Source organism: Fundulus heteroclitus, chromosome 7 (genome assembly GCF_011125445.2).
Source record: "Fundulus heteroclitus isolate FHET01 chromosome 7, MU-UCD_Fhet_4.1, whole genome shotgun sequence".
Lineage (NCBI taxonomy): Eukaryota > Metazoa > Chordata > Actinopteri > Cyprinodontiformes > Fundulidae > Fundulus > Fundulus heteroclitus.
Window position 1 is genome coordinate 21236046 of NC_046367.1, and position 24823 is coordinate 21260868.

The 24823-nt window shown below is 42.5% G+C and overlaps 1 protein-coding gene across 2 annotated transcripts; it reads left to right on the plus strand.

The window, feature by feature from the left end:
- Positions 1-359: 359 nt before the first annotated feature.
- Positions 360-23975, plus strand: LOC105934899 (amyloid-beta A4 protein). Of its 2 annotated transcripts, XM_012875076.3 has the most exons (18): positions 360-594; positions 7616-7783; positions 7928-8057; positions 8154-8266; positions 8902-9092; positions 9176-9408; positions 9558-9725; positions 11864-11997; positions 12077-12151; positions 12346-12504; positions 15872-16000; positions 16135-16234; positions 18040-18107; positions 18467-18605; positions 21595-21648; positions 22442-22533; positions 22904-23050; positions 23137-23975. In XM_012875076.3, the coding sequence occupies exons 1-18, from the start codon at positions 535-537 to the stop codon at positions 23236-23238; spliced, it is 2262 nt and encodes a 753-aa protein (XP_012730530.2). In that variant the 5' UTR covers positions 360-534; the 3' UTR covers positions 23239-23975. The 2 variants fall into 2 exon arrangements, with proteins under 2 accessions (XP_012730530.2, XP_012730532.2); XM_012875078.3 differs by lacking the exon at positions 9558-9725 and having other exon boundaries at positions 361-594.
- The last annotated feature ends 848 nt before the right edge of the window (positions 23976-24823 follow it).

The following is a 24823-nucleotide window of genomic DNA, read 5'->3' on the forward strand; positions in this document are numbered from 1 at the left end:
TAGGGCTGCCTTACCGCTATGTCACCACCACACTTCTGCAAACAACCCCAATCAGGGAATGTTTTATTTTACATAGAGCATTACTCATGTTGCTATTGTGAAAAATGCTATATTTAAGCGTTGACATTATCTCACTAACAGATAAGCATTATTCTGACATAGGGGCACTTTCAGCTGCTCTCTGGCCGGAGGTCCTAGTATCACCTCTGCACAAAAGAACCTGAATCATTCAATGTTTTCTGGTAAAATCCTGCAGGTAAGAAAAAGATTGTTGCTCAGATAAAATGTGCTTGGCCTCACATATATACGCATCAGGGTAATGCACCCCCCTCCCTCCCTCCCCCCCGTGCTCCAATCCAAACATATCCAGCTTTACACCGCCACCTCCGGGAGGAAACAGGGAAGGATCACCGGGATCGGAGCGCCTCGGCTGGCCCGCTTTAATCTCTTCGGACGTTTTCTCCTTTTAATCCCGGCGACACAATCCGTGGTAGGGGGTCGCGACGGTGGTGCTGGATCTATCGGGAGGCCGGTATGGGGGAGCACACGGCGTTTCTGCTCTTGCTGGTGGCGACCTTGACGCTTTCCTCTGAGGTGAGCACGGTTGGCGGAGAAAGCCGCAGCCCGTGGCGCGGTGGCTCGGCGAGCCGATCCCGGCGGACGCCCGAGAGGCTGCGGCGGGCCTGCCGGGGAAAGGACGGCGCAGCCCGCTGTGGCGCATTCAGATCACGGCTTTAACCATTAGGCGTCAAATAATTACCTTTACCAGACAATGCATTGATCTAATAGACGGCCCCCGCTTACATTTAAGCTGAAACAGGGTTTATTTTAAACATTTATAGCGTGTTTTCCTCGGGTGTCCGTCTTCACAGCAGGCCCGCTGATCGTGGAGATTTGCTGCGTAGAGGATAAACACATCAGGAACGTCCAGGCCTGCCCTTAGATGCCAGGGACTGACAGCTCGCTCTTTGTCGGCCACGTTGGATGTTTTTCGTTTGTTTTTGTTGTCCTGTTTGGTATATATTTTTTTGCATCCACTCATGTTTCGTGGAACGTGTTCTCACAATATTCCGTGATAAATGAGGATTTTAGATTCAAGTCACACAGGGGTCACGTTAGCTAACGTCAGCTAAGCTTTTTTTTTTCTGGAAAGTTTCACAGACTGGGATCTGGCTAACAGGAAAAAAAAAATATTTAAAAATATTTATGTAATGTCGGTTTGCTCTGTTTAATATTATTCGACACGACATACACTTCACTTATATTGGGAATAATTGCCCAGCTATTATTGTAAACAACAGAATGTGCGGTAGCTGCGGGCTGGCGAAACTGCTGAGGAGAATGGAAAAAAAAAAAAGAAGGATGCAGCCCGACTAGTTCCACTCAGCAAGATGGCGCCTGTAGCTCCTCTGCTGCTGCTGCTGCTGCTGGAGCAGAGATGCTGCTGTGCTACTCAGGCCTACCGACACCCTACATTAGGCTGCTACAGGTTAACATGACATTACTGGTGTAATGTTCCAGCTACCAGCCTGCGTCTAGTGCGCCCCTTCAATCAACCTTTTAGGTTATTAAAGTACAATAAAACGACAGGTTGCCCTGCACATCGTGTAATAGACATTTGGAGAGGCAAACTCTCTCTATTCTGCAGTAAGACTCAATATTTTTATTCTTTATAACCTCCCAACTGCCTAGATGCATGCCACTCCACATGTAAACAAAGTGCCTGCAGTAAAAGCCAAACTATCATTTTCCACGCTCCTGTATGGAATTGTTAATTTCAAGAATCAAGAATGTTTTTTTTGTTATTTATGCAGCCATGATTAACTTTTTTGGTGAGACGTCAGCTCTGAATGCACACATAATAGCAAACGTACACAAAACACTCATGGAAAAACAACCGAGCATTCCTTGAGAAGACCCTCAGAAATGCAAACGCACAATGTGGAAAAACTGACTTAATTTATATATAAAGTGTTATCTTTAGACTTTAGACAGCTTTATTTGTCATTTTGTATGCACAAAGTGCGTACAGAACGAAATTTCATTTGCATACAGCTTGAAAAATCACAGTAAATTGCACTAATTTTCAGGATAAAGATGCAGCAGCGATTTATGTAAACAATTGAAATGTAAACAATGCAGGGGAAATAGACAGTGTGCTATTCACGGTAACCAGGAGAGTATTATTAAAACCGTGTAATATACGAATGTGGTGCAGTGTCCATTTTGAGCTTCAGCGGTCCAGCATTCTGAAGCTGGACTGTGTACATCTTGAGCTGGTGCCTGCCTAAAAAAAAAAGATTTCACTGTGGTAACTTGATTCTTGAAGCTCTACAACAGAGAAAGATTTGTCAGAAGGGGAAACATACTGTGCAATTATTAATAGATAATACGGCATGATTAGATAAAGAGATGTTCCAGTTGAAAAGAAGAGAAGCAACCGTCGATTCACAGAGCGAATGTACCATGTGCGAATTTGCATGAATGTACCAGACAAACACTACCCGAGAAGCTAAAAAGTGTGCAAATAGACGTTAGCATATAAAAGGCTATTTAATAATTTTCAGTCGGATCAATTTTGAACACAGCAACAATATGTCTTTTTTTTTTTTTTTGATAGGCAGATAGAAGGGCAGCTCTTTTAAAGTACAAAGGCGCAAGGTGCACACTGCAGATGTTTAAAGTTATATAGCCAATAGGGGGTGAAATCCCTTGTTTGAGTTGCACACATTTAAAAGATCCCACCTACCTCAACTAAAGAACACGTTCGGTTGGATGTAAAACAAGAAATCATTTATCATTCATTTAAAAAAAAAAAAATCAAAACCTATAAATGATCTTTATACCTAATCCTCGGTGGTGTTTGTGGATCTTTTCCAAAAAAATTTGGTTGTAGTTTGTGGTGTAAGTCAACCAGTTGGGTAGTGCATCTTAATTAAGACCAACTCTGCAGTACGACTTTATATCGCACGCATAGGATTATCGCTGTCTAGTTGTTTATGTCTGGAGTTATGCCAGAGTGTAGAAAGGAAAGTGGGATGAGCGTGATAGGAATAATAGCATAATAACAGGAAAGCAGATTAACGGGCAAGACAAGGGGTGCAACAGAAGGACAGACAGGCAGACACAGAGTAAGATCAAAGACCAATGACAAAGAGCTTAAATGCTGAGGGAAGAATGGAGAATGACAGTGGATGTAGGTGAGTTAATAGAGGATTATGTGGAGCAGCCGAAGCACGGAAACTGAAAGAGGGAGGGAGACTTAACAGATGGGATTGAAGTAAGACACAAAGCACCTACTGAACCTAGGGGAATAAAAACAACAACAAAGGGCAATAAACCTGAATACATATGGATCAGATCACAAGAAAATATCCTCTAAAGAAATGAACGGGTATGGCTAGACACCAATGACCGCAAAAGAGACACAAACGATTGTTGATTTTCTGTTTTAAATAAAAGCAGTCACGTTATAAAGTTTTGTTCTTACAATGTGAGAATCTCATACCTCCAGTGCCTGCAGGTCCCAAGGCTTTCTGAAAGACCTTTGTTGAGACTTGGGCCTGTTTCTGCCCTTTTTGATCTTTGCAGCTAATCCTGACAGTAGTCTGTCGTGTGGCTGTGTGCACGAAAAAAATGTAAACATGCAGAAATGCGATAGGCAAGAGAAGAGCCAGACCTAAAAATAAAAGTGTCTACGGAAGATAACTTCTAGATAGCTTCTATCCTAGATCATCACTCAGTTGATAGTCTGCTGTAAACCATGTTTTTAGATAAGAACCGTTTGAAAATCTCACTGGGGATAGTACAAATGCTATGTTATGTGTACCAAAGTGTGTATCTGGTATTTTTAATGCAATTGGACAAGAGCATTTGTTAGGGGTGAGCGATATGGACTATAAATTTAATTCTGATAAGTTGTGGTTATGTTTGAAAATGGTAAATGTGATGATAAAAGATAAAAGCTTTTTTTAACTGTAACTGTGTGGCTGTGATTGCATGTCAATTATAGCCCAATAAGCTCAAATACTGTCCTTAAATCTTTTAAAAAAATGTAATATTGAAACAAAATTCGAAATGTGTTTAATCAGGACACTGGTTACACAAACAAGTGTGATTTCTATGACCTAGCTGCACACAGTAACTGTATTTCGTTATATTTTTTAATGTATTGATGTTTATTGATGCTTTCAATAAACCAATAGTAGAGAAAACTACAAAAATAACAATCCTGACAATATTGGCAGTTTTGGGGGTTTTCAAGTCATTACTAGTTGGAAGTTATCATTGTCAAGATAAGTCCAAATTCTTACCATGATAAAAGGAATTTCACTACAATGACAAAACGATACGATAAAGGCCCAGCCCTAGCATTTGTAACAAATTGTGTAAACGCAAAACATGAAACCCCTTTTGGTTTAGGAGTCGCTTTATGCTTGGATATCCCATAGACCAGTTCAGTAGCTTACAAAGCAACCAAAGACACAAACAAAAAGAAAGCTCTCCTCTCACAATGGTCACTTTTTCACATTAACTGAGCATAAAACGTGCAAAAAAGGCAGCAGAAGTCCAAAGAAAAGCTCAAGATAACCAGAAAGTCTTAAAAACATCGGAGAAACAAGTGGTGAACTCTTTAACTGGAAACTGTCCTCATCAGGCCGGACTCTAAACGAGTTCCAGATTTGAATTTACTCTGCAATTTAGCGGTGATCAAAGATGTTTGCTTTCTGCAAAAAGCCTCAGGAATGTGTTCAGCTTTTTGTCCCGTGGTATTCACTTGGCCTCACCCGTCTTAAGGCGAGGTTGTTTATTCTGACGTCTCAGGGAGGCTGACCGTTGGAAATAGCCACCAACCGTTTGAAAGCTGTTGTTTCCCTCTGGGATTATTAAAGTATGTCTGATTGTGATTCTGATTGTTGGGCATGACTTGTCTAATTTCTCAAGGCAGCCTTTGCCACTCCCTAGCTGGAGTGCTGGTCCCTAAGCAGTATACAAAAGCAAGTCTGACGAGTTCCGTCTGTGCAAATGCTGGGGGTATTGTTGGCAGTACATTTTAGTGCTTATGCACGCTTTAAAGGGATTTTCACATGAAATCCCTTTCCTATACTGGGTACAATGAGCAGCTTTGTGTTGAATGTTGCAGTTGCAGGCAGATGGAAAAAACAAAATGACACGATCCGTCCGTCTCTGATCATGTCGTTTTGTGTTCTCTAGCCCTGTCTGACACATTTCCCTTTAAATACCTACATTTAGCTGGGGCTTCGTTTATTGCGCACTAACGGCAAACCGTTTTTTGAGAAAGTCTAAAAACGACTTAGCCGCATGACGTCATAGTCATAGAAAGCAAACTGCCTTTTCCGACTGACCGACAGACATCACTCAACTGGCCTCGCAGGTTAGGTTGGAACCGAGCTGTGGGGGAAAACAATGTTGCGCAGCAGGAGGCGACTGGTTTGTACATCTCTTCGGGCAGCGCTCGTCAACTTTATTTCAACTTAAACATAGTTAAGAATCTTAGTCAGGTTGTGGCACTAGCTTTCTTTGATAGCAGCTTCACAAGGTCTAGAAAGTCAACGTCATATGGAAGAAAGTCTCTATGCACGTCTGGTGGTCTGTAAATGGATGGATGGCTGAAGCTAGTTTATTCATTCATGGTTCTAATGACTTATGGATCAGTGTTATTTTTTACTCTCTAGTTAAAAGATAATGCAAGATAGCAAAGAATACCACGCTCCTTTGTTGAGGTTATGATTGTTGTCTTTGAAAGTGGCAAAGAATGAATGGCACCTATTTCCTCCATTTACGCTATGAGGCCACGTGACAAACTTTATATCCTGTGCAGGTCAACTGGAACAGTCAGCTCCGTCAAATGGAAATGGAAACTGATGGAAAAAAGAGAAGCTGCGATAAACAGGTTGCACAAGTAATAATCATCTAGATCTGTCATCGCAGGACACATTCCAATGCAATTCGGATGTCTCCAGTCAACCTATCCCTTTTAGGGAGAAGGGGGGCTGCATTCTAGAGTTGGGTCTTGCTCAGGGTCCCAGAGCGGGAGTCTTGTAAATGATGCAAGAAGGGCTGGGTGATATGGCTTAAAAATAAAATGTCTGGTTTTATTTCACCTAATCAGATTTATCTGTATTTTTTTTACCTTTCCTTTTATGTAAATAAATTACTGAAATTATTGCTAATAACATTTGATAACATGTCATCTTAGAGTTGACCTGAATTCAAAGTCCAGCTAATTATTAAACTTTGAAACATGCCAAAACCAAATGGTAGGCCCTGCCATTGTAAACGATAAAAATTTAATTACTGTATATAACTATAAATATAATACAATGAATGTGGTAGTGGTATTGCACATCTAAAAACGGGCATCGCTTCACTTGTGTAGCTTCAAATTAACTTAAAAAAGTACTTAAGTCAATAAATTAAAGTGACTCATCTTATGGTTGAACATATATTTTGAGAGTACATTTTTCTAAACATACGATATATTCAACATTGTATGTTACTGGCAAAACAATTTCCCCTTTTGGGACTGATATAATGCAAAGTTTCATGTAAACCCAAGAGAATGCATTGGCCTAAAAAATCTTTATTTTTTTTAAAAATCAAATCTTAAAGAACTGCAAAATCGAATTAATCGATAAAATAGATTTATATCCCAGCCCTAGATGCAAGTGACCTTGACGTGTGCCTGGATTTACTGTGATGAATCTGGCAGACACGTGTAGGGTTTGGGTCAGTGCTGACTGAGGTTTGGGACTGTTCATTATTTCACCCATCTTGACAAAAACTCCTGTTCCATCTGAAGAAAAGCAACCCCAAAGCACAATGCTCCCGCCGACGTGTTTTACTGCCGGCACTGGGCTCTTTTGGTGACGTGCAGGGTGGTTTGACACAAAAGCACCTTTCCGAACTGTTCCCAAAACACCTGGTTTGGCTTCATAAGGCCAGATCACATTCCCCCACAAGCTATTGGGAGATTTTAGGCCGGACTAGATTGTTTTTTTAAATTTACATATTTGGAAGAAAAACGTATTATCTTCAACCCCCCCATCTTTGTCCAGACATGCGGACAAATCTAGGAGATTCTTGTGGACAGCTAAAATATCAATATATTATACTCATAGGACAAATCCATCAGTAAAATTCTGTTTATAATAGTATACATCTCTATATTTATTCAGTAAAAACCCATGTCCTGTACTTATGGAACCATTGTTTATCCTGCACTTGCTGCTATTGCACTTCTGGTTAGACCTAAACTGCATTTCGTTGCCTTGTACCTGTACCTGTGTAATGACAATAAAGTTGAATCTAATCTAATCTAATCTAAATCTAAAAAATGTAAAAAATTCTCTATATTTAATGGCAGGTGTGTACTCAAGAATTGCTGGTTGCTAAAATTAAACCAAAAGAAGGATCAACAAAGCATTTTTAACGGTTGAAGGGTGTGCCCAAATAGCAAAAATGTCATTGCACCCTGACTTGTACTGACTGACACTTTACCCGCAGTGGTCAAATGAACTGAGAGCGGGTATATTTGGCTAATCTTCAGCAGGTTGTTCCAGGAGTTTTCACTGCTGCCTTCTTCCCTGTCCAGGTGCCCATGGACGACTCCGTGGGTCTGCTAACCGAGCCTCAGGTGGCCATGTTCTGTGGGAAGCTCAACATGCACATCAACGTACAGTCTGGGAAATGGGAGCCTGACGCATCCGGCACCAAGAGCTGCATTAGCACCAAGGAGGGCATCCTGCAGTATTGCCAAGAGGTACTGAGACAGAATGTAACGGCGCTGCAGAGAGAGTGGGAGTCGGGGGGGCGACAGACAGGGAGATGAACAAACATCAGATGGAAAGAACCAAAAGGGCGAATAATGCAACATAAAACCTTTTTTTTTTCCTTTTTAAAACAGGTGTACCCAGATCTACAGATCACAAATGTCGTAGAGGCCAACCAACCTGTCAGCATTCCCAACTGGTGCAAGAAGGGCCGCAAGCAGTGCCGGAGTCACACGCACATCGTGGTGCCGTACCGCTGCCTGGGTGAGCCGCTGGGACGTTGCAGCTGTGGGTGACTGGGGGGGGGGGGGAATGTTTGAAGAGATGCGTGCAGACAGTAAAAACATGACTGTGTTGCAGTCGGGGAGTTTGTCAGCGACGCCCTGCTGGTTCCAGACAAGTGTAAGTTCCTGCACCAGGAGCAGATGAACAAGTGCGAGAGCCACCTGCACTGGCACACCGTGGCCAAAGAGGTAAGTGGGCCACAGCTGATTTATTTAACCAGTGTTGAAATCATAGGCTCACGCATCAGACCTTAAATGTCACAAACGGCAGATTCACGCACATCAGAAAGATTCAATTCGCTGGTTAAAGGCCTTTGATTTATTTATTTCTTTCCCAGTGTCCTGTCTAGCAATGTGGCAATGAGAATTGTTGTCTTAATGCCAGATAGAGCTCGACAGATTTTGCTTTCACAAGTGGAGCAAACAGCTTTCGCCATAGTGCTATGCTTGATTTATGCATGTAAATAGTTTTATTGTGATTCAAGCGGGGAGTGTTTCAAATTATGTGGACACTACAATGGGAAAGTAGGAGAGTAAAGGAAGAACAAGAAGAGAAAAAAAAAAGAGAAGAGGTGAAAGAAAGAAGAGATAAAAGGGAAAGAATGATAAAACATCTTCCGTCTGCTTCATCACTTGGAAAGAGAGATGTAAAAAGAACAGCACAACCAACAGACATAGTGTAACAGATATAATAGAGTAACACCTCAATGCCATTGCTAAATCAAATGTATTATTATTTAAGCTGACATGTGTAAAGTGATATCTGAGAAAAGAAAGTGAAAAAAAAAAAAAATTATTCGATTTGATTTGTTTGCTTAAATCAGTCCTGTGGAGACCGCTCGATGAATCTCCACGACTACGGGATGCTGTTGCCGTGTGGCATCGACCGTTTCCGAGGGGTGGAGTTCGTGTGCTGCCCGGCGGAGGAGCAGCGCAAGTCGGACAGCGCGGAACAAAACGAGGAGGAGTCGGACGTCTGGTGGGGCGCGGCTGAGAACGAGTATGCCGACAACAGGTATTGACCCCCCGCCCACCCACCCGCGCGCGCCTGCTCACATCTGCTCCGCACGGGCGCTGACCCGGCTCCTCTGTCGGCAGCATGACGCGCCCGGCCGACGCAGAGCCGGCCGCCGCCGAGGACGACGAGGACGAGGAGGAGGACGAGGAGGAAGAAGCCTTCGAGAGGGACGAGGATGGAGACGGCGACGAATACGACGATGAAGAGGACGGCGGCGTAATCGACGAGCGGTACGGCGACGAGCGCGGCGCCAACGTCGCCATGACGACCACCACCACGACCACCACAGAGTCCGTCGAGGAAGTCGTGCGAGGTAAGGCGTGAGAGCGGGAGCCTCCGAGGAGTGCGTCTGTTTTTTTTCATCCGTCTTCAAGTTGTGCGTTGAATTCAGAAGCTGCTTTGATGTTGGTTTCGCTGTGCCTGTGTGCCTGTGTGTGTGTGTGTGTGTGTACGTGACCTCAGCGGTGTGCTGGGCCCGCGCCGAGTCAGGCCCGTGCCACGCCATGCTGCAGCGTTGGTACTTCGTGCCCAGGAAGGGCCGCTGCGCTCCCTTCCTGTTCGGGGGCTGCGGGGGCAACAGGAATAACTTTGAGTCGGAGGAGTACTGCCTGGCTGTGTGTAGCAGCTCGTGTAAGTGCGTCCGGACCGGAGCGCCACCGCCAACGGTCCTCCCCTCTACGGCCTGATTCCTGTCCTCAGGCTGCCCGCCGTTGTTTTTCCTTCTCTTATTCGCTTTTCTCTGCGGTTGCGCCGACGCTGACCCTAACCACTCAGAGCTCTGCCGACTGTGTGTAGTCTCGTCTCGTGTCGTCCGAAAGAAGCCTAACGAAGCGTCTGAATCAAGCATTGAGTTCAGTTGAGATCTTATAAAGGCGGCAACATTCAGTTATCAGGTGAGAGGTTTTGAAATTTCCCATATGTTGTCGTCCATGTGATTTAAAAAAACAAAACACCAAGAAAAGCCCGTGTTTCCTGATCTTAAAGCTGGTGGTATTCATAGTTTTTTTTGGATTGTGCCAGTACGTTGAAAATAGTATAAAAGGATAGGATTTATAATTTCATCACTTTTCTGCAGGGATGTCGCACTTAGGATCATTTCTCCTCCGTATCAATCAAAGTAATTCAAGATCAGGCATTCAGCTGATTCTCAGTCAGAACTTCATTCAGGTGAATTCAATCAAAACCATGTGTACGCTTTAAAGTGTGGTAAAACAAGGCACTCACAGCACACTTTATTCACTCCCCAGAAACACTTCTACATCTACTCTTTCCCCTTTTTTTTTACATTTTCTCCGCAGTTTGTCAGAAGTTAAGCCTTCAAACCTGCTTCTTATCCAGGTTAACAGAGCTACTATTATGCTCTGACAATATGCCGCTCTAAAACAGGCAAAGGGTTTAAAGTAACAGTCACAGCCTTCAACCAACTCCCCAAGAGCTAGGCTAACTTTTTTTTATGACTTTGTTATTATTTGACACGTAACATATTTGAATCCAGTTGTAGTTCACCACATATAAACAACGTAAAAGAAAACGTCTAAACGGTTTGCTTTGAGCATAATCAAATGTAATAATTACTGTCACTTTTTCAGACACGCAGGAGGCTCCGGTAATACCGTTTTGCAAAGCGTGCACGCAAAAAGAGGCTGTGATAATTAAACGACCCCTCGGGTAAAGCTCTGCCCCCGCAGGGACGCAGCCGTCAGAATCCCAGACAGCAGACCCACCAGCCGGTATCAAGGGTGGCGTTTCGTCTGAGACTACAGACAGTTTAAAAAAATGTTTTTGATTAGGACTCAAGACAAAAGAAGTAAAAGAGCCGCTTGACTGGTTAAATTATTTGGTCTTTAAGCTTTGGAAAATTAATTAGCCCCTGGGAGTGCCTTTGAGCAAAGCAGACAGACATAAGAGACATAGGAGCAGCTACCTCATCTAGCTCCAGGCAGGAAACTTAAATTCCTCCGTGTGTCAAGTTGTTGATTTCAGTCAATGAAGAAGGTTTTTACGTTAGCAGTATGACAAGAGATTGAAGCAAACAGAATTAAAACAGTGTGAGGATTGCACTGTTTGAATTCTGGAAAACATTAAAAGGAAATAAATATCCTCAGCAGATGCAATTTAATGCAGTTAAACACATGGTAATTAATTGATTTTGCTTAGGATATCATGACATAAAGGATAAGTTTCCATAAGTAGCAACAGAATAATATAGAATATTACCAGCTGTATTATTCTATAAGCATTTTGCCCGTTACCCAGTGAGTAGTTGTTAATTACCGGCGTTTCTAACCTGAACCACTAACCCTTCCTCCAGCATGAAGACGAAGAGGTCTGCATGTCAGCGTGCGTCTGCATGCGTTTCACTTCGTGTGTGTGTCTGCATGCTTTGTTGTGCAGTCTGCTGAGTTCACTGTCGTCACTCTGTGTCCGTGTCTTGGCCAGGTGAGTGTGTGTTTACAGCTGAACAGGCTTGAGTAAAAAACTGGAGTGAAGAAGGTTAAGGAAGCGGCGGCGTGTTGCAGCTTATGTCCAGATTCCCACTGATGACTCCTCCTTGTTTAAGAAAACTTTGTGTCCGTTCGTAGCCTGTATGACTTTACGTGGGTATATTGTAAAACTGCTTTTATGTGACTAACTGTCTGTCGGAGAAGACCGATTCCACTTTCTCCATCTTTTTTTTGTCAGCCTTCCTAACTTCCTGTGTTTTTTTTTTTTTTTTATCCTATTCGTCATTCTGCTCTGGATTAATTCCTCTCCTCGTTCCCCTCCAGTGCCCACCATAGCACCCAGTCCTCCGGATGCTGTGGACCAGTACCTCGAATCGCCAGGGGACGACAACGAACACACCGACTTCCGAAAAGCCAAAGAAAGTCTCGAGGCCAAACACCGTGAACAGATGTCCGAGGTATGCGTCTTCACATCGGCAACCTATAGTTTATTCCGCGGTCTGAAAAATTTCACCCCGTGAATCATTTGATGCTCAGGTCATGAAGGAGTGGGAGGAGGCTGAGAGGCAGGCCAAAAATCTTCCTCGTGCCGACAAGAAAGCTGTGATTCAGGTGGGACCCCTGCTTGTTTCAGTGAAACGAAAGCGACGTGCCGGTTCCGCTAAACCGAAACAGATTGAATCCTGTAGCTTCTGTGTGGTCAGAGTAAACTCCTTCATGTCATCCAATGTTTTTTCCTGGCATCAGACCATTCGACTGTTTTTCCAAAATGTAATCTGGTCTCATGAAATGTCGCACACACGCAGCACTTCCAGGAGAAGGTGGAAGCTCTGGAGCAGGAGGCGGCAGAGGAGCGACAGCAGCTGGTGGAGACGCACATGGCCCGGGTGGAGGCCCTGCTCAACAGCCGCCGGCGCCTGGCTCTGGAGAATTACCTCAGTGCCCTTCAGACTACTCCTCCACGGGTACGTCTCCACACTCACGCACCCACTTATTTATTGCATCTTCTTTCACGTTACAAGCGAACACGTCTTATTGGGAGTTCATTTGACAGACCATAATTGTGAAGTAGAAAGAAAAGTGAAAATCAGAAGAACATGTGGCTTGCATTCCTGTTCAACACCCTTTCTTGAGGTACAAAAGGTGTACCTCAAGGCTCCGTGTTTAGGTCCCATTCTATTCACAATTTATCAAACGCCTCATACCAGGGCCGGAATGCGACTTATTTTTAACCCTGGAGTTTCATGCCTCAGACCGGCCCACTTAATGACCTATTACTATTAAAAGATATGCAGATTTATTTCATAATTCATTCTATTCCCTTTCACTGTGGGCTATGTATTTCCTGTCTTACTTTTAATGATTAAAAAAACCTATATAACAGGTCACTGATATTGTTTGGGCATAGAAAGCAGCTATATTAGAACCAATGCTTGTTTGTTCATACACTGTTTTTTTTTATTTTTTATTTTTTTTTTATTATTAGTTTATTTGTCAGGGACAATGAAGCGCACATTATTACATTCATAATTGTAATAGGCAGAGCCATAACAAAATGTGTAGATGTGTTGCATGAAAGGTTTCTAGCCTATAGGCTAATTTGCAACCCCAGTCCCCAGTCAGGCCTTTATAAAATACATTTTCCTAAAACGTAGCTCACATTGCACAATCATATATAAAATACATTATAAAAGACAACCATTAACATTTTACACAATCCTAACAACATTACACAAAACAACACCTTACATCCAACATAATCATAATGACTCAATGTTCACATATTTGATTTTCTTTCAGCCAATGTTTCACCTTACTATTAAATGTTTTCAGGTCAGTTTCTATTTTTATTTCCGTTGGTAAATCATTCCAAAGACGGATCCCAACAGCTTTGCCTGTTTCGTCCACGCAAACAGGAGCAATCCCCTCATCACTACTGGCTCTGCTTCTGACACTAAATCACATTTTTAAAAATGGTCGTAATTCTCAGCACAAATAAAATCGTCCCTCGTCGTTACAAAAAGCCATCTGATAAACTCAGGTCAGTTTCCTGAACGTAGAGCTGGATCATCTAACATCTCAGGGCACTGTTCATACAGAACAGCACCATATTCTTTATTATATTTATTCTAATATTCACTTAATGAGTAATCCTACCTGCCCTCTAAGGACTTGTGGGCTCATGGCTGGTATTTGGTGCCGTATCTTGCTTTTGATTCTGAATTATGTGCGTTTCATCATACTATTGTTTAAACTATATAACATCACAGAATGACTTGGTAATTATCTTGTACCCATTTCATCGTCCTCATTTGACGTTTCAAACCGTGAGCTTGTTTTATCGAAAAGGTGCCCATTTTTGCACATTTAGCATCGTCTTGTTTTCAAAGCTTTCCTCTTTAACTCCAGCTTGCTCCTTTGACTCTCTATCAGCATTGACCGAGAGCGCTGACGTTACATCAGGGTGCGTCTAAGAAAGAAAAGCTGCCAGTGGAGGCGGAGACAGCCCAGGGATAGTGCTAGCAGCGTAGCGTACGTGATCCACTCTACAGTGTCATGACCGAACAGTCCCCTGCCTTAAAAAGGTCTGCGTCTTTGAGAACAACGACCCTTGTAGCCCAAATATCAGACCACCCACCGGGAATTGTCCCGGTCCTCCCGATTAGCCACTCCGGGCCAGTCAGATTTTGATGCAGTGCAGATTCACTTGGCGAAATTGAAACTGGTTTTAAATACATAAAAGTCCAAGATAAGGCTTTTCTCAAAATCGTCTGTTCCTTCAGAGAAAATTCCCTTAATTAAAACCATCCAAGGTAAAATGTGACTCTGGTTTACAAGGCTCATTGGCCTAGTTCCAACTTATTTATGCGCTTTTCTCTGGGGAACTGATAGCCGGTATGCATCATGTCCTACGGACATTTTGCATCTGTTCCATGTCTTCGGACTGAAAAGTGAAAGAACGCCTTCAGTTTCTCTGCTCTCAAATCTGAACTTAAAGTGTGAGAAAATGTTTCCCTGAGGGCCCTCGTTGTCTTGCTTGAGAAAACGAAAGTGTGAATCCTTTGAACAGGGACCTGTGTTTTAAATCTTAACCTATTACAGTTTCAGGTTTTTAAGTTGCTACTGAAATTACAACTCTTGCATTGTAATTGTCAATTTTATCCATATTTTAGGTTGTAAATGTTTGTTTTGTCGTTGCTTTGTTTGTTTTTTCCGTTAGTTTTTTCCACTATGACCTGGGCTGCTGTCAGGTCACTCTTATAAATGAGTATTTGACTTCAATGGGTCTTTAGCCTGGTTAAATTAAGGTATGATAAAAAAATGATAACCCTTGATTAAAATCCCAGTTCCCCATGTAGGGGAAACAGCAAACCTATGGAAGAAGATGTGCATGTTAGATGAGTCCAGAGCTGAAATATTTAGCTTACAAACAAATCCTTATGTGTGGCGGGGAGCATAATGTCGCGTTCAGACCAAACGCCTTTTGAGCATCAAAAAGGCGTCCAACACCTCATCTCGGACACACATAAAAGTTCTACGGGCTGTCTAGCACCTCAACGCTCTGACGCCGCCTCTGACAGCTCCCGTGGGGAGGAGCTGCTCTCGTCTTTTCCTCTGCCAGACTCTTTGGAAAATTGCGGCTGAAATCCCCGCATCTCCTGCCTGGACAAATACAGACGCCCCATATCAGCTGAAGAGCGGCTGTCCATCTGTTTCGGGTTACATTTATCAGCGATAAGAAATAAAAATATTCTTCCTGTCAGAAAATCCCCCCCCCCCATTGCGTGACATAGCAGACTCTCTCTGATTGGTTGACGCCCCGCGTCTAGCTGCAAAGGTTTCAGATTTTCCAACTCTTCGGCCACTCTAGAGGCGCTTTATGTGCGTCAAGCCAAACAGGGAGCAGGAAATGCGGCAAAAGCTTCAAAACGTGCAACCATAGACTTGGCGTGTAAACCCGATGCCCTTCATGTTCCAAAGGCGTTTGGTCTGAACTGGTTATTGCTCCGAAAAGCGCCGTCCACATGGAGATACATGGTGGTGGCAGCATCATGCTGTGGAAATGCTTCTTTTTAACAGGGAAGTTGGTCAATGTTGATGAGCCTGTTTGTTCTTTTCACTCATCAATCAGGTATTAGTAATTATTTGGTTTGTTTAATAAAATCCTGAATAAGTAAGCATATTTTTGTTCTTGTAAAACGTGGGCTATGAATGCCTTTACATGACACCGCATTAAAGTTTTGGGTTTCTGTTTGAACACACCCTAAAAAAAAAAAGAACGAGAATAAGCCAGAAACATGTTATATCTCAACAATTGCTCCCCACCCACAGCCTCGACAGGTGCTGAGCCTGCTGAAGAAGTACGTGCGTGCAGAACAGAAGGACAGGCAGCACACGCTGAAACACTACGAACACGTCCGCACAGTCGACCCAAAGAAGGCCGCGCAGATCCGACCTCAGGTGCTGGAACGTGTTGCGTCGAAACGATTCGATTTTAATGTGATGAAAATAAACTTCCTGCTGGTAGAAAAGGGCTTAGTGAGTTATGCCTGAGATTTTGACTCTGACTTTTATTTCCTGCTCTCCACCTTTAGGTCCTGACCCACCTCCGTGTGATTGACGAGAGGATGAATCAGTCACTGGGTCTGCTCTACAAGGTGCCCAGCGTAGCTAATGAGATCCAAAAGCAAGTTGGTAAGCAAGTCGTTGTTTCTTTGGTTAAGCTTCCAGCATCGAGGCACAGTTTGGGCTCACTTAGCTACACAAATCCTCTGTGCTTAAAGTGATTAGGATTTATTTAGGAGTGCACACCTTTCTACCTGCTGCAGGCTGCAATTAGCTGCGACTCAAAAGGGTTAAAACACGAGCCTAATCCCAAAATGACTGTTCGGTTTCACATGATCCTAATCCAAAAAGAGACAAGAGAGCAGACAAGGGGGCTGTTTTAATGCAGCCAGTGGAGGATCTAAATAAACCTGTGTGCAATTTAATCTTAGACACAGCTGGGATGAAAGAGAGAGAAAAGGACGGCACTTATGGCAGCGGAGGAGGTGGCAGGCTGACGGTTGAAGGTGCCGGAGCTAGTTACACACTGCAAAAACAGAACTAAAAATTAGTGAAATTTTCTTGAAATCATTGTAATTTTCCTTGATTAGAGCAGGTAAATAAGACTATTTGCCAATGGAATAAGATTTTTGCACTTAAAATAGGAACAATTCATGTCCATCGTCTTATTTCAAGTGCAGGATGTCTAATTATGTTATTTTAGAGATGAATTGTTCCTGTTTTTAGTGCAAAAATCTCATTCTATTGGCAAATAGTCTTATCTACCTGCTCAAATCAAGGTAAAATACACTAATTTCAAGAAAATTTTACTTATTTTTAGTTCCCTTTTTGCAGTGCATGGGAGCACCGATGTCTGTGCAGAGAACAGGGGGCCGGATCTTCCTTTCAGAGCCAATCCCCACCTGATCGCTACCTGACAGGGTGGGGGAATTTGTCAACAGGACAAATGTCAGCCATGCACATCACAAAGAAGAGAGCCAAAAGAAATCTGTTTTCCACCAACAAGGAAGGAGCTAAGACTTGAAGAATCGGTACGCAAACACTCTCCATCCAGTCTGACCGAGCTGACATAACCGCACCCCCAAGGACTTCCAGCTAGACAACAAACTTTTCTGATTTTTATTAACAGGAACATTTTCTGTGGTTCCAGCCACATAAATATTTGTGGTTGCATCCAGCAAAAAAAAAAAAAAAAAAAAAAAGCCTTTAATAGGAAAAACCAAAGTCTTCTTCCAAAGATACAGGATTGTTCTAGCTCCCTCTGCTTCATCAGTTGGATGAAACTACTGAACGGTTGCATAATTGAACTGTATCTGACTGTATTAAAAGTATGCGGCTAACTCGCCACACAGAGACACCCAGACAGCACTCACAACTTGGATTAGATTAGTCACGTTGCAAGAATGTTGGTGAAAATCCAGTTTCTGCGCTCAGAAGGCTTCAGACAGCGGATGACTCAGGCACCCCGTATGCGAGCCGTGTGGGAGATCTAGCGCGAACACAGCACGAATCCCATTTTTATATCCTCAATGATGCTGTTTCTTATTTATTGGATGTTTTCTTTGGAGAGCGAAGGGGTTGTCATAACCCTCGAGCAAAAGTAAACATATTCTTCAAATACCGGTGTTATGCTGGTCAGCATGAAAGTGTCTGAATGGAGTATATTTTACATCCTTCACCTCAGTGTGAGGATACACTGAGCATTAGGTAAAAACTGCTACATCCTCTTCAGGTGCTGATGGGGTTTTACTGCATGTCTGAAGGCTGAGCTCATTAAAACCACATGGTCATATTGCAGTAATTTAGCTTGGCTCCATCGGGCCCTTTGGCTTGCTTCTTTCCGCCCTTTTACTCACTTTCTGGCTCCCACCTTCTCCGCCTCCCATTTATCACCATCCTGCTCTCATGTCTCGTTTTATTTCCTTTCATTACAGCCACTATAGTCCAGAGAGTCCAGTCGGAGCTGTCTCAGCAAGTCTCTTCCCTGCAGAGCGACGGGCGGGTGAGTCAGGCTGCTCCCACTCGCACGTTTTACGCCTCCAACATGTAAAAATAGTGATAAAGCCCAATAATGTGACAGCTGGGACAAAGTCACGATGCACACGGAAACTTAGGCGCTGACGTGGTTGGAACTAAAATGGTGCAGAAAGATAGGAAGCTGAGGTCCAAAATGAAAGGTCACGCCATGAAGTATTCTAAAATCCCAAAAGTTTTACGATCATTTATCCGCAGCTGTTGCATAGTTTTGGCCCATAAGGCCGTTGACTGGTCCGATGAGTCGGTGCTTGGAGGACACTCATCAGAGCTGGAGAGCCGTCAACACCCGGAGGCGTCCTGATTAATGTCCTTCTGTGTTTGCAGGTGGACGGCAGGGTGAGTTATGGTAACGACGCGCTGATGCCAGATCAGGCCTACAGCTCGGCTCCGATGGAGCCCGGCCTGGACGGACGGGGCTTCATTCACCCGGAGAGCTTCAACCAGCCAAACACTGAAAACCACGGTAATAGTTAAAGTTAGAGGAAAACTTGACAACTAAACATTCTTGTTTTTTTTAAAGATGTTAAAGGGGCTTAGTCATGTATCTTGACTATGAAAAAAAAAACACAAAATATGTATACATCTATAAGCCAGCCGTTCATCCTGATAGTGTTAACTTGTCCTTTTTGTCACGATCAGCAGACATTAACATTGTTGTGCCTTAATGCCGGCAGTGCTGCTGATCTATCAGAAAGCAAGATGGTGATAATTGATGCTGCTGCTGTAAGAGCCAGTAGCCCGTCCTGCAACGCCTCGCAGTAAAGTGATAGCATCTTTTGCACTTTTTCGCACTTGATCTTGAACTTTCCTCTTCCTTTTCGCTCCTCTGCTGGGCGTTGGCGACTCGCTTCAACTCCTTTGCTTCTCCTTGTTTTTCACGATATCGTACTTCCCGTCACATGGTGTTGTGGTAAATAGACACAAAAACAGTTTGTTTGCTAACAAATAGATCCAAAGCAAAGTGTAAAACACAGAAATAAGATATAAAAAGCCAACAGACTGCGATAATTTAAATGGAAAACCTTTGTATGAACCAGAGTAAGTTACTGGCGTAGAAATTTGTGAAATCATTTTTAAGATAAAAATAAAGTTTGATTTGTTTAATATCAGAATATTAAATTCCCTAATTATTAGAGATGTACTTCTTTCGTATTTTATGTCCCCCATGCTTGACATTAATCACTTTTTATAACAACACCTCTGTGCCATGTTTTTGATTTAACAATTTCTGATAGTGAAATTCTGAGAATATGGAAGCCTGCGTATGTTTTGCCCTTGCTTAAAGGTGGTGAGCCCTCAGTAGTTGATGACTATAGGCCGATCTCTGTGTTCTCTCTAAAGTTTAAGTAAAGCTGGTTAGTGAACAACTAACTTGCTTTTAGGATGCTCATGATGTCCTTTCCAAAAATCAGTCTGGTTTTCCTAAACAGTACACTGCTGTTAAAGTGTCCAGCGACATCATAGAGGCACTAGATGGTCGTAAACACTGTGCAGCGCTTTTTATAGACGTGTCAAAAGCATTTGACACAGCAGACTATGCCATCCTGCCAGATAGACGTAACATGATTGGCCTCTAATCAGGCAGTAAACTAGTTCTCTAATTATTTACTACGCTGCTACCACTATCCCTAGGTAGAACAGAGTGTGTCCTTCCTTCCTCCCTATTGTAAAGGGTGTGCCTCAAGGATCCATACTGGGGCCACTGTTGATTACAATTTATGTAAATGATCTTTGTCGCAACTTATCTGATGCTACGCGTCATCAGTATGCTGATGACACAGTAATTTACTGTTCTTCTTTCTAAGCTTCAAAATCACTGGAACTGTTACAGTCAGCATTTCTCTATGTTCAGTCCCTGTTAATTCAACTTAAGCTAGTGCTTAATGCAGATAAATCAAAGTACAGGCTTTTTTCTAGAGGGAAACAGTGTCGTTCTAACCTTCCCAGGCTGTCAACTGTGCGTGGGGTCGAAATTCAAATAGTCACATCTTATAAATATCTCTGTATTTTAAATTATGAGAATCTGTATTTTAAACTGCACATCCATAATATCATTTAAAAGTTGAAATTGTTTTTTTTTTTCTTTTTTAGAAATAAATCATGTTTTTCTTTGCAAATTAGAATACATTTGATCACTTCTACTTTTTTTTCTTTCTTTGTTGGATTATGGAGACCTGCAAGTTCAGTTTTTTAAGAAATTGTATGCTGTTTATTACTGTGCATTGCCATTTGTCACTGGTTGCAACTATAGTGTACGTCATTGCTCTTTATATGCAATTGCACAATCTCCATCACTATATGCTAGTAGCTGACTTTTGTCTACAAATCTATTCTTGAACTTCTACCTACATATTTATGTCTGCAAATATGTAGAAACTTTAACAGATGTGGCCTGCGTTCTCAGGACTTCATACTGACGAAAATCCCCAGAGTAAGAACTGAATTGAGAATAAAGGCTTTCAAGTTCTCTGCCCCATTGACCTGGATTGATGCACAAAAGGACTTGAAATAGAGAACTCTTTTATCTCTGGGCCAAGTCAAATCTTTTAGATGAGTACAAAGCATGATTGCATGTTGTGACTGGACTTTCCAAACTGATAATCTTATTGCGTGCGATGATGTATTCAAATGTGCATTTGAGCAGCCGTCTTGATCGGGTCAGTCTTGGAAAAGACGTTTTTAGTCTCGCTGAGTTTTTTTACCTGGTTAAATAAAGGAGTCTATCAATACCAAGTTCCAATCTGACTACATTAAAGTTCATCGAACCGTAACAATTTACACACTTAAAATTCAATATCTTGAACAAGTAGTGTCATAATATCACCACATTTCATCAGCATTACATGGTCTGCACTAGTATTGGTGTAATGTCCCACTTAGCTAACTTACCAGTGATGCTCGGGACGCTGAAGTCTCCGTTATTCTTGACATTTTGCTTCAACGTTGCTTCCTGACTTGACAAACATCTACACCTGTCAGTAAATTCTTGTCGTTCTGATGATGTTTTCACGCGTCTAACTGTAGCATTTTTGCTCTGACTTCGGCTCTTAATTTATTTCAGTGTGTTTCCTGTTGCTTTCTGCACAGCTCTCCCTCTACATAAACAGCTGTCTGAGCTCAGGTATCACTGCTGCAGCAGCCAACACAGTCTCTCCTTAGCCTCAAAAGTCATTGTAAAACCCTGAGGGTGTTTAAAGAGAGCCCAGATCACATGACCCGTCTGTAACTTACGATTAACCACGTAAACAGCTTATGCTTGTTAAAAATTAACTGTGCCAAATGCTACCGCATAACTCCCTGAGGGCACAGTCAGCATTAAGTCTCAAAACAGTCGACCATCAGCAGGTATCAGGAGTCGGCTTTAGTCAGCAGCTCTCGACACCAATCATTTAAAAGCTGCTTATTTTCTTATTCTTCTTTTAAATCCCATTTGTCATTCTTTTTCTCTGCAGTTGAGCCCGTCGATGCCCGTCCTAACCCAGACAGAGGACTCCCGACACGACCCGGTAACAATCACTACTTTAGAGATCTGTTCACCTGTCCTAAACTAAAATATTACAACCGTAACAGCAACAGAGGCCTGTAGTATTCACTTTGTGGATTTTTTCATCTGCCACCAACATGAATTGCTTGTTTCCTCCTCTAAATCATTTGTCATTTATCTGCAGATGCATGTTTAGCAACTGCTGCTGCCATCTACCGAACTCCACAGGAATAAAGCATGACTAAAATCATGTTGCATGACTTGAATTGCTTATCTTAGCTGTAAAATAAATTGCTGGGTCCAGTTATCGCCCACTGCTGCTGGTTAGAATGTGCAGTCACAAAGAAATTTATGTCTAAAAAGTCCAGTTTCCTGAAGAAAAATGCGATTGAAGTTGGATTATATTTTCTCTCTGTTTCTCGTGGGAATTTGAGTGCAAGCTCTAAAAACAAAAGAACAAAGCTGGCTCGGGGGCAGGCCTTTTTAAAGTTAATTGAGCAAGAGCTAGTTTCCATTCAAACCGGTTGGAGAAAGTACCCAGAAGTGTGTACAGTAGTTCAGCCAATCAGGTTTCATCACCTTGTTTGCTTTGCAAAGTACAATTGTGTTCATGTGGTTTAACCACACTTACCGCTAAGAACAGAAAATATTTTATCTGAATAGAAACTTAAGACTCAAACGGGGTTTTTCTTTCCAGTCAAGCTGGATTCACATTCTTGTCCAACAGCATGTTGTTTTGTTGTGTGATTTATTACTATAAGTGCGTGACATTAGGTGTGCAACATCATATTTTTTTTTTTCTAATTTGTTGACAGTTTCTGCGCTGAAGCCAGAAGAGATGCCAGAGGTGCGGATGGACACTGAAGAGAGGCAGAGCGCTGGATATGAGGTTTACCATCAGAAACTGGTGGGTCATTCCCTGCTTCCAGAGTGACTTGTGGTAGTCTGGATCACACAAAAAATATATATAATGATTGAAAATAATGCACGTACTTATGGAACCTATGGAATAAATGAAACGAAAATGTGTACTATTACATAGTGGCTCAGTGATGAAAAGAAAATGTTTTTGTGAGAGCTTCGGGTATGCTAAGTTTCGGATGATAAGAGTTGCAACCCTAATTAGGAGATTTTTTTTAAAAATGTCACTTAACCAGATTAAGGTAAATGGTTTTAACTGCAGCGACACATATTTTTTATTTGATATCCTTCTGTCCCTGTTCTCGTACTCATAAATGGCCCTGAGCGTTGCATTTCTTGTGACGCCGTTGTCGTAGGTGTTTTTCACCGAAGACGTGGGGTCCAACAAGGGCGCCATCATCGGCCTCATGGTCGGAGGGGTCGTCATAGCGACCGTCATCGTCATTACTTTGGTGATGCTGCGAAAGAAACAATACACGTCCATCCATCACGGTGTGATCGAGGTAAGAGGCTCATTCACAGCTCCGCTCTGTGCCCCCCCACCCAATATGTCACGTTCCGTATAAACGCCCTCTCGGTGTGTTTAAAGGTGGACGCGGCGGTGACCCCCGAGGAACGCCATCTGGCCAAGATGCAGCAGAACGGCTACGAGAACCCCACCTACAAATTCTTCGAGCAGATGCAGAACTAAAAGAACTGCTGCCCGACGTCTCCTTCAGGTGTGCACCCAGCCCCCACAGCCCCCCCAGCCCCCCCACCGGCCACCATCTCGCTCTCTTCCATTCCGATCCCTTTCCCTCAGCCCCTGCAGGGACAACGACAGAAAAGATCAATCTTTGCATGTCTCAGTCAGGGGTTTGGGCCGAAGGAAACCGGCATGGAACAAAGTCTTTTTAATCCCCATTTTTTGCTTGATTGTACAGAGCTAAAAAAAAAAAAAAAAAAAAAAAAAAAAAAAAGCCCCTGCCCCACCCACCCCCAAAACAGACAAAGGTACCCCGGTTTACCTGCACGTTTCAGCCAATCGGAAGTCCCTCATGGTGTTTGTACAGGAAATACCTTTGTGTTTATATCGCATCATCGTCTGCTCTCAGATTACATTGCGAGGCTCTTAGAGCTCCTCAGCGCACGACTGAAGTGTTTCAGGTAGGTTTTACATAAAAGAAGAAGAAGAAAAAAAATATATCCTCAATCAAAATATATAAAAGCTGATAATATTTAATGTTTTCGTTATTTTCTTTTTTTTAAATGTGTAATATAATAAGCCAGAGATTAGCTGTAAGTGTAGTGCATGGCATTATTGATGACTTATGTATGCGGAGGTCCCGAGAGCGGACCTCCCTCTTGATATTTTAGCAGGATTGTATATTTCCAGTGTCTTCTTTGTGATCTCGTGATATGAAGAAGGAAAAAAAAAAAAAAAAAAAAGAAGAAGTATTGAGAATCTGTTCTGCTTCGTCGTCGCACAGACTTGCTTTAATTGAAACTTTCTGCTCATTATCTCCATGCTTCTGTTGCGTTAGCTGCATGGGCCAAAAAACGCTCTCTGCTCGTGTATGAAGTGTTATTAGCATCCGAAAGGAAGAAGATTGTGTTACTGTTTGCGTTCTATGCACTCTTTGTCATTTTTGAAGCCTGACTATTAGCACCAAATATGAGTATCGTTGATTTTTATGCCGACTGTCGCAGCACTTTGTGATCTCGTTTTGTTGTTTTTTTTGAACGAATATCGAATGGACAGTTCAGTTTTGAAACGAGGTTCTGTGGAGAGATTATAAGCCGTTAATATCCGACCTGCTGTTAACAAATTGGTGTTCAACTTGCGCTTATGACTCATGAGGCTTTGCGTGCCTTTTGTGTACAACTACAGGATCGGCAAAACATCTACCATAGAAAGAATGTGAATATAAAATGTGAAAAGATCGACCTTTAAAGCTTAAGTGGGATAATATAAACACGGCTGCAAAGCGCCACACCCAGGAGGAATTGTGAGCCGCTCACATGCTCCTGGACAGGAGCGATGGTGAAAAAATACAATTCAACAGTAAAATATTGTTTTTATGCTTTTAAACAGGCTGTTCGAAAATCATCTATTTAAATATTATTTCTATATTTATTTGAACCGTAGTCACATTTGCAGTAAGTGCATGTTTATACATGAGCTGATGTTGAGCCACCAATAACCATCCTGTGTGCGATGCATACCACGAAAGGAACATGTAAAGCTATTCTGATCAGAATAGTTGATAGAAAAATGTTTTTGCACCACTTTTTAT

Bases quoted from the DNA above. Each gene is read 5' to 3' on its own strand.
- LOC105934899 (XM_012875076.3), top strand. From the start codon at position 535: ATGGGGGAGCACACGGCGTTTCTGCTCTTGCTGGTGGCGACCTTGACG. The intron at 9,409-9,557 runs GTAAGGCGTGAG...ACGTGACCTCAG, and splicing joins CGTCGAGGAAGTCGTGCGAG to CGGTGTGCTGGGCCCGCGCC. The intron at 11,998-12,076 runs GTATGCGTCTTC...TTTGATGCTCAG, and splicing joins ACCGTGAACAGATGTCCGAG to GTCATGAAGGAGTGGGAGGA.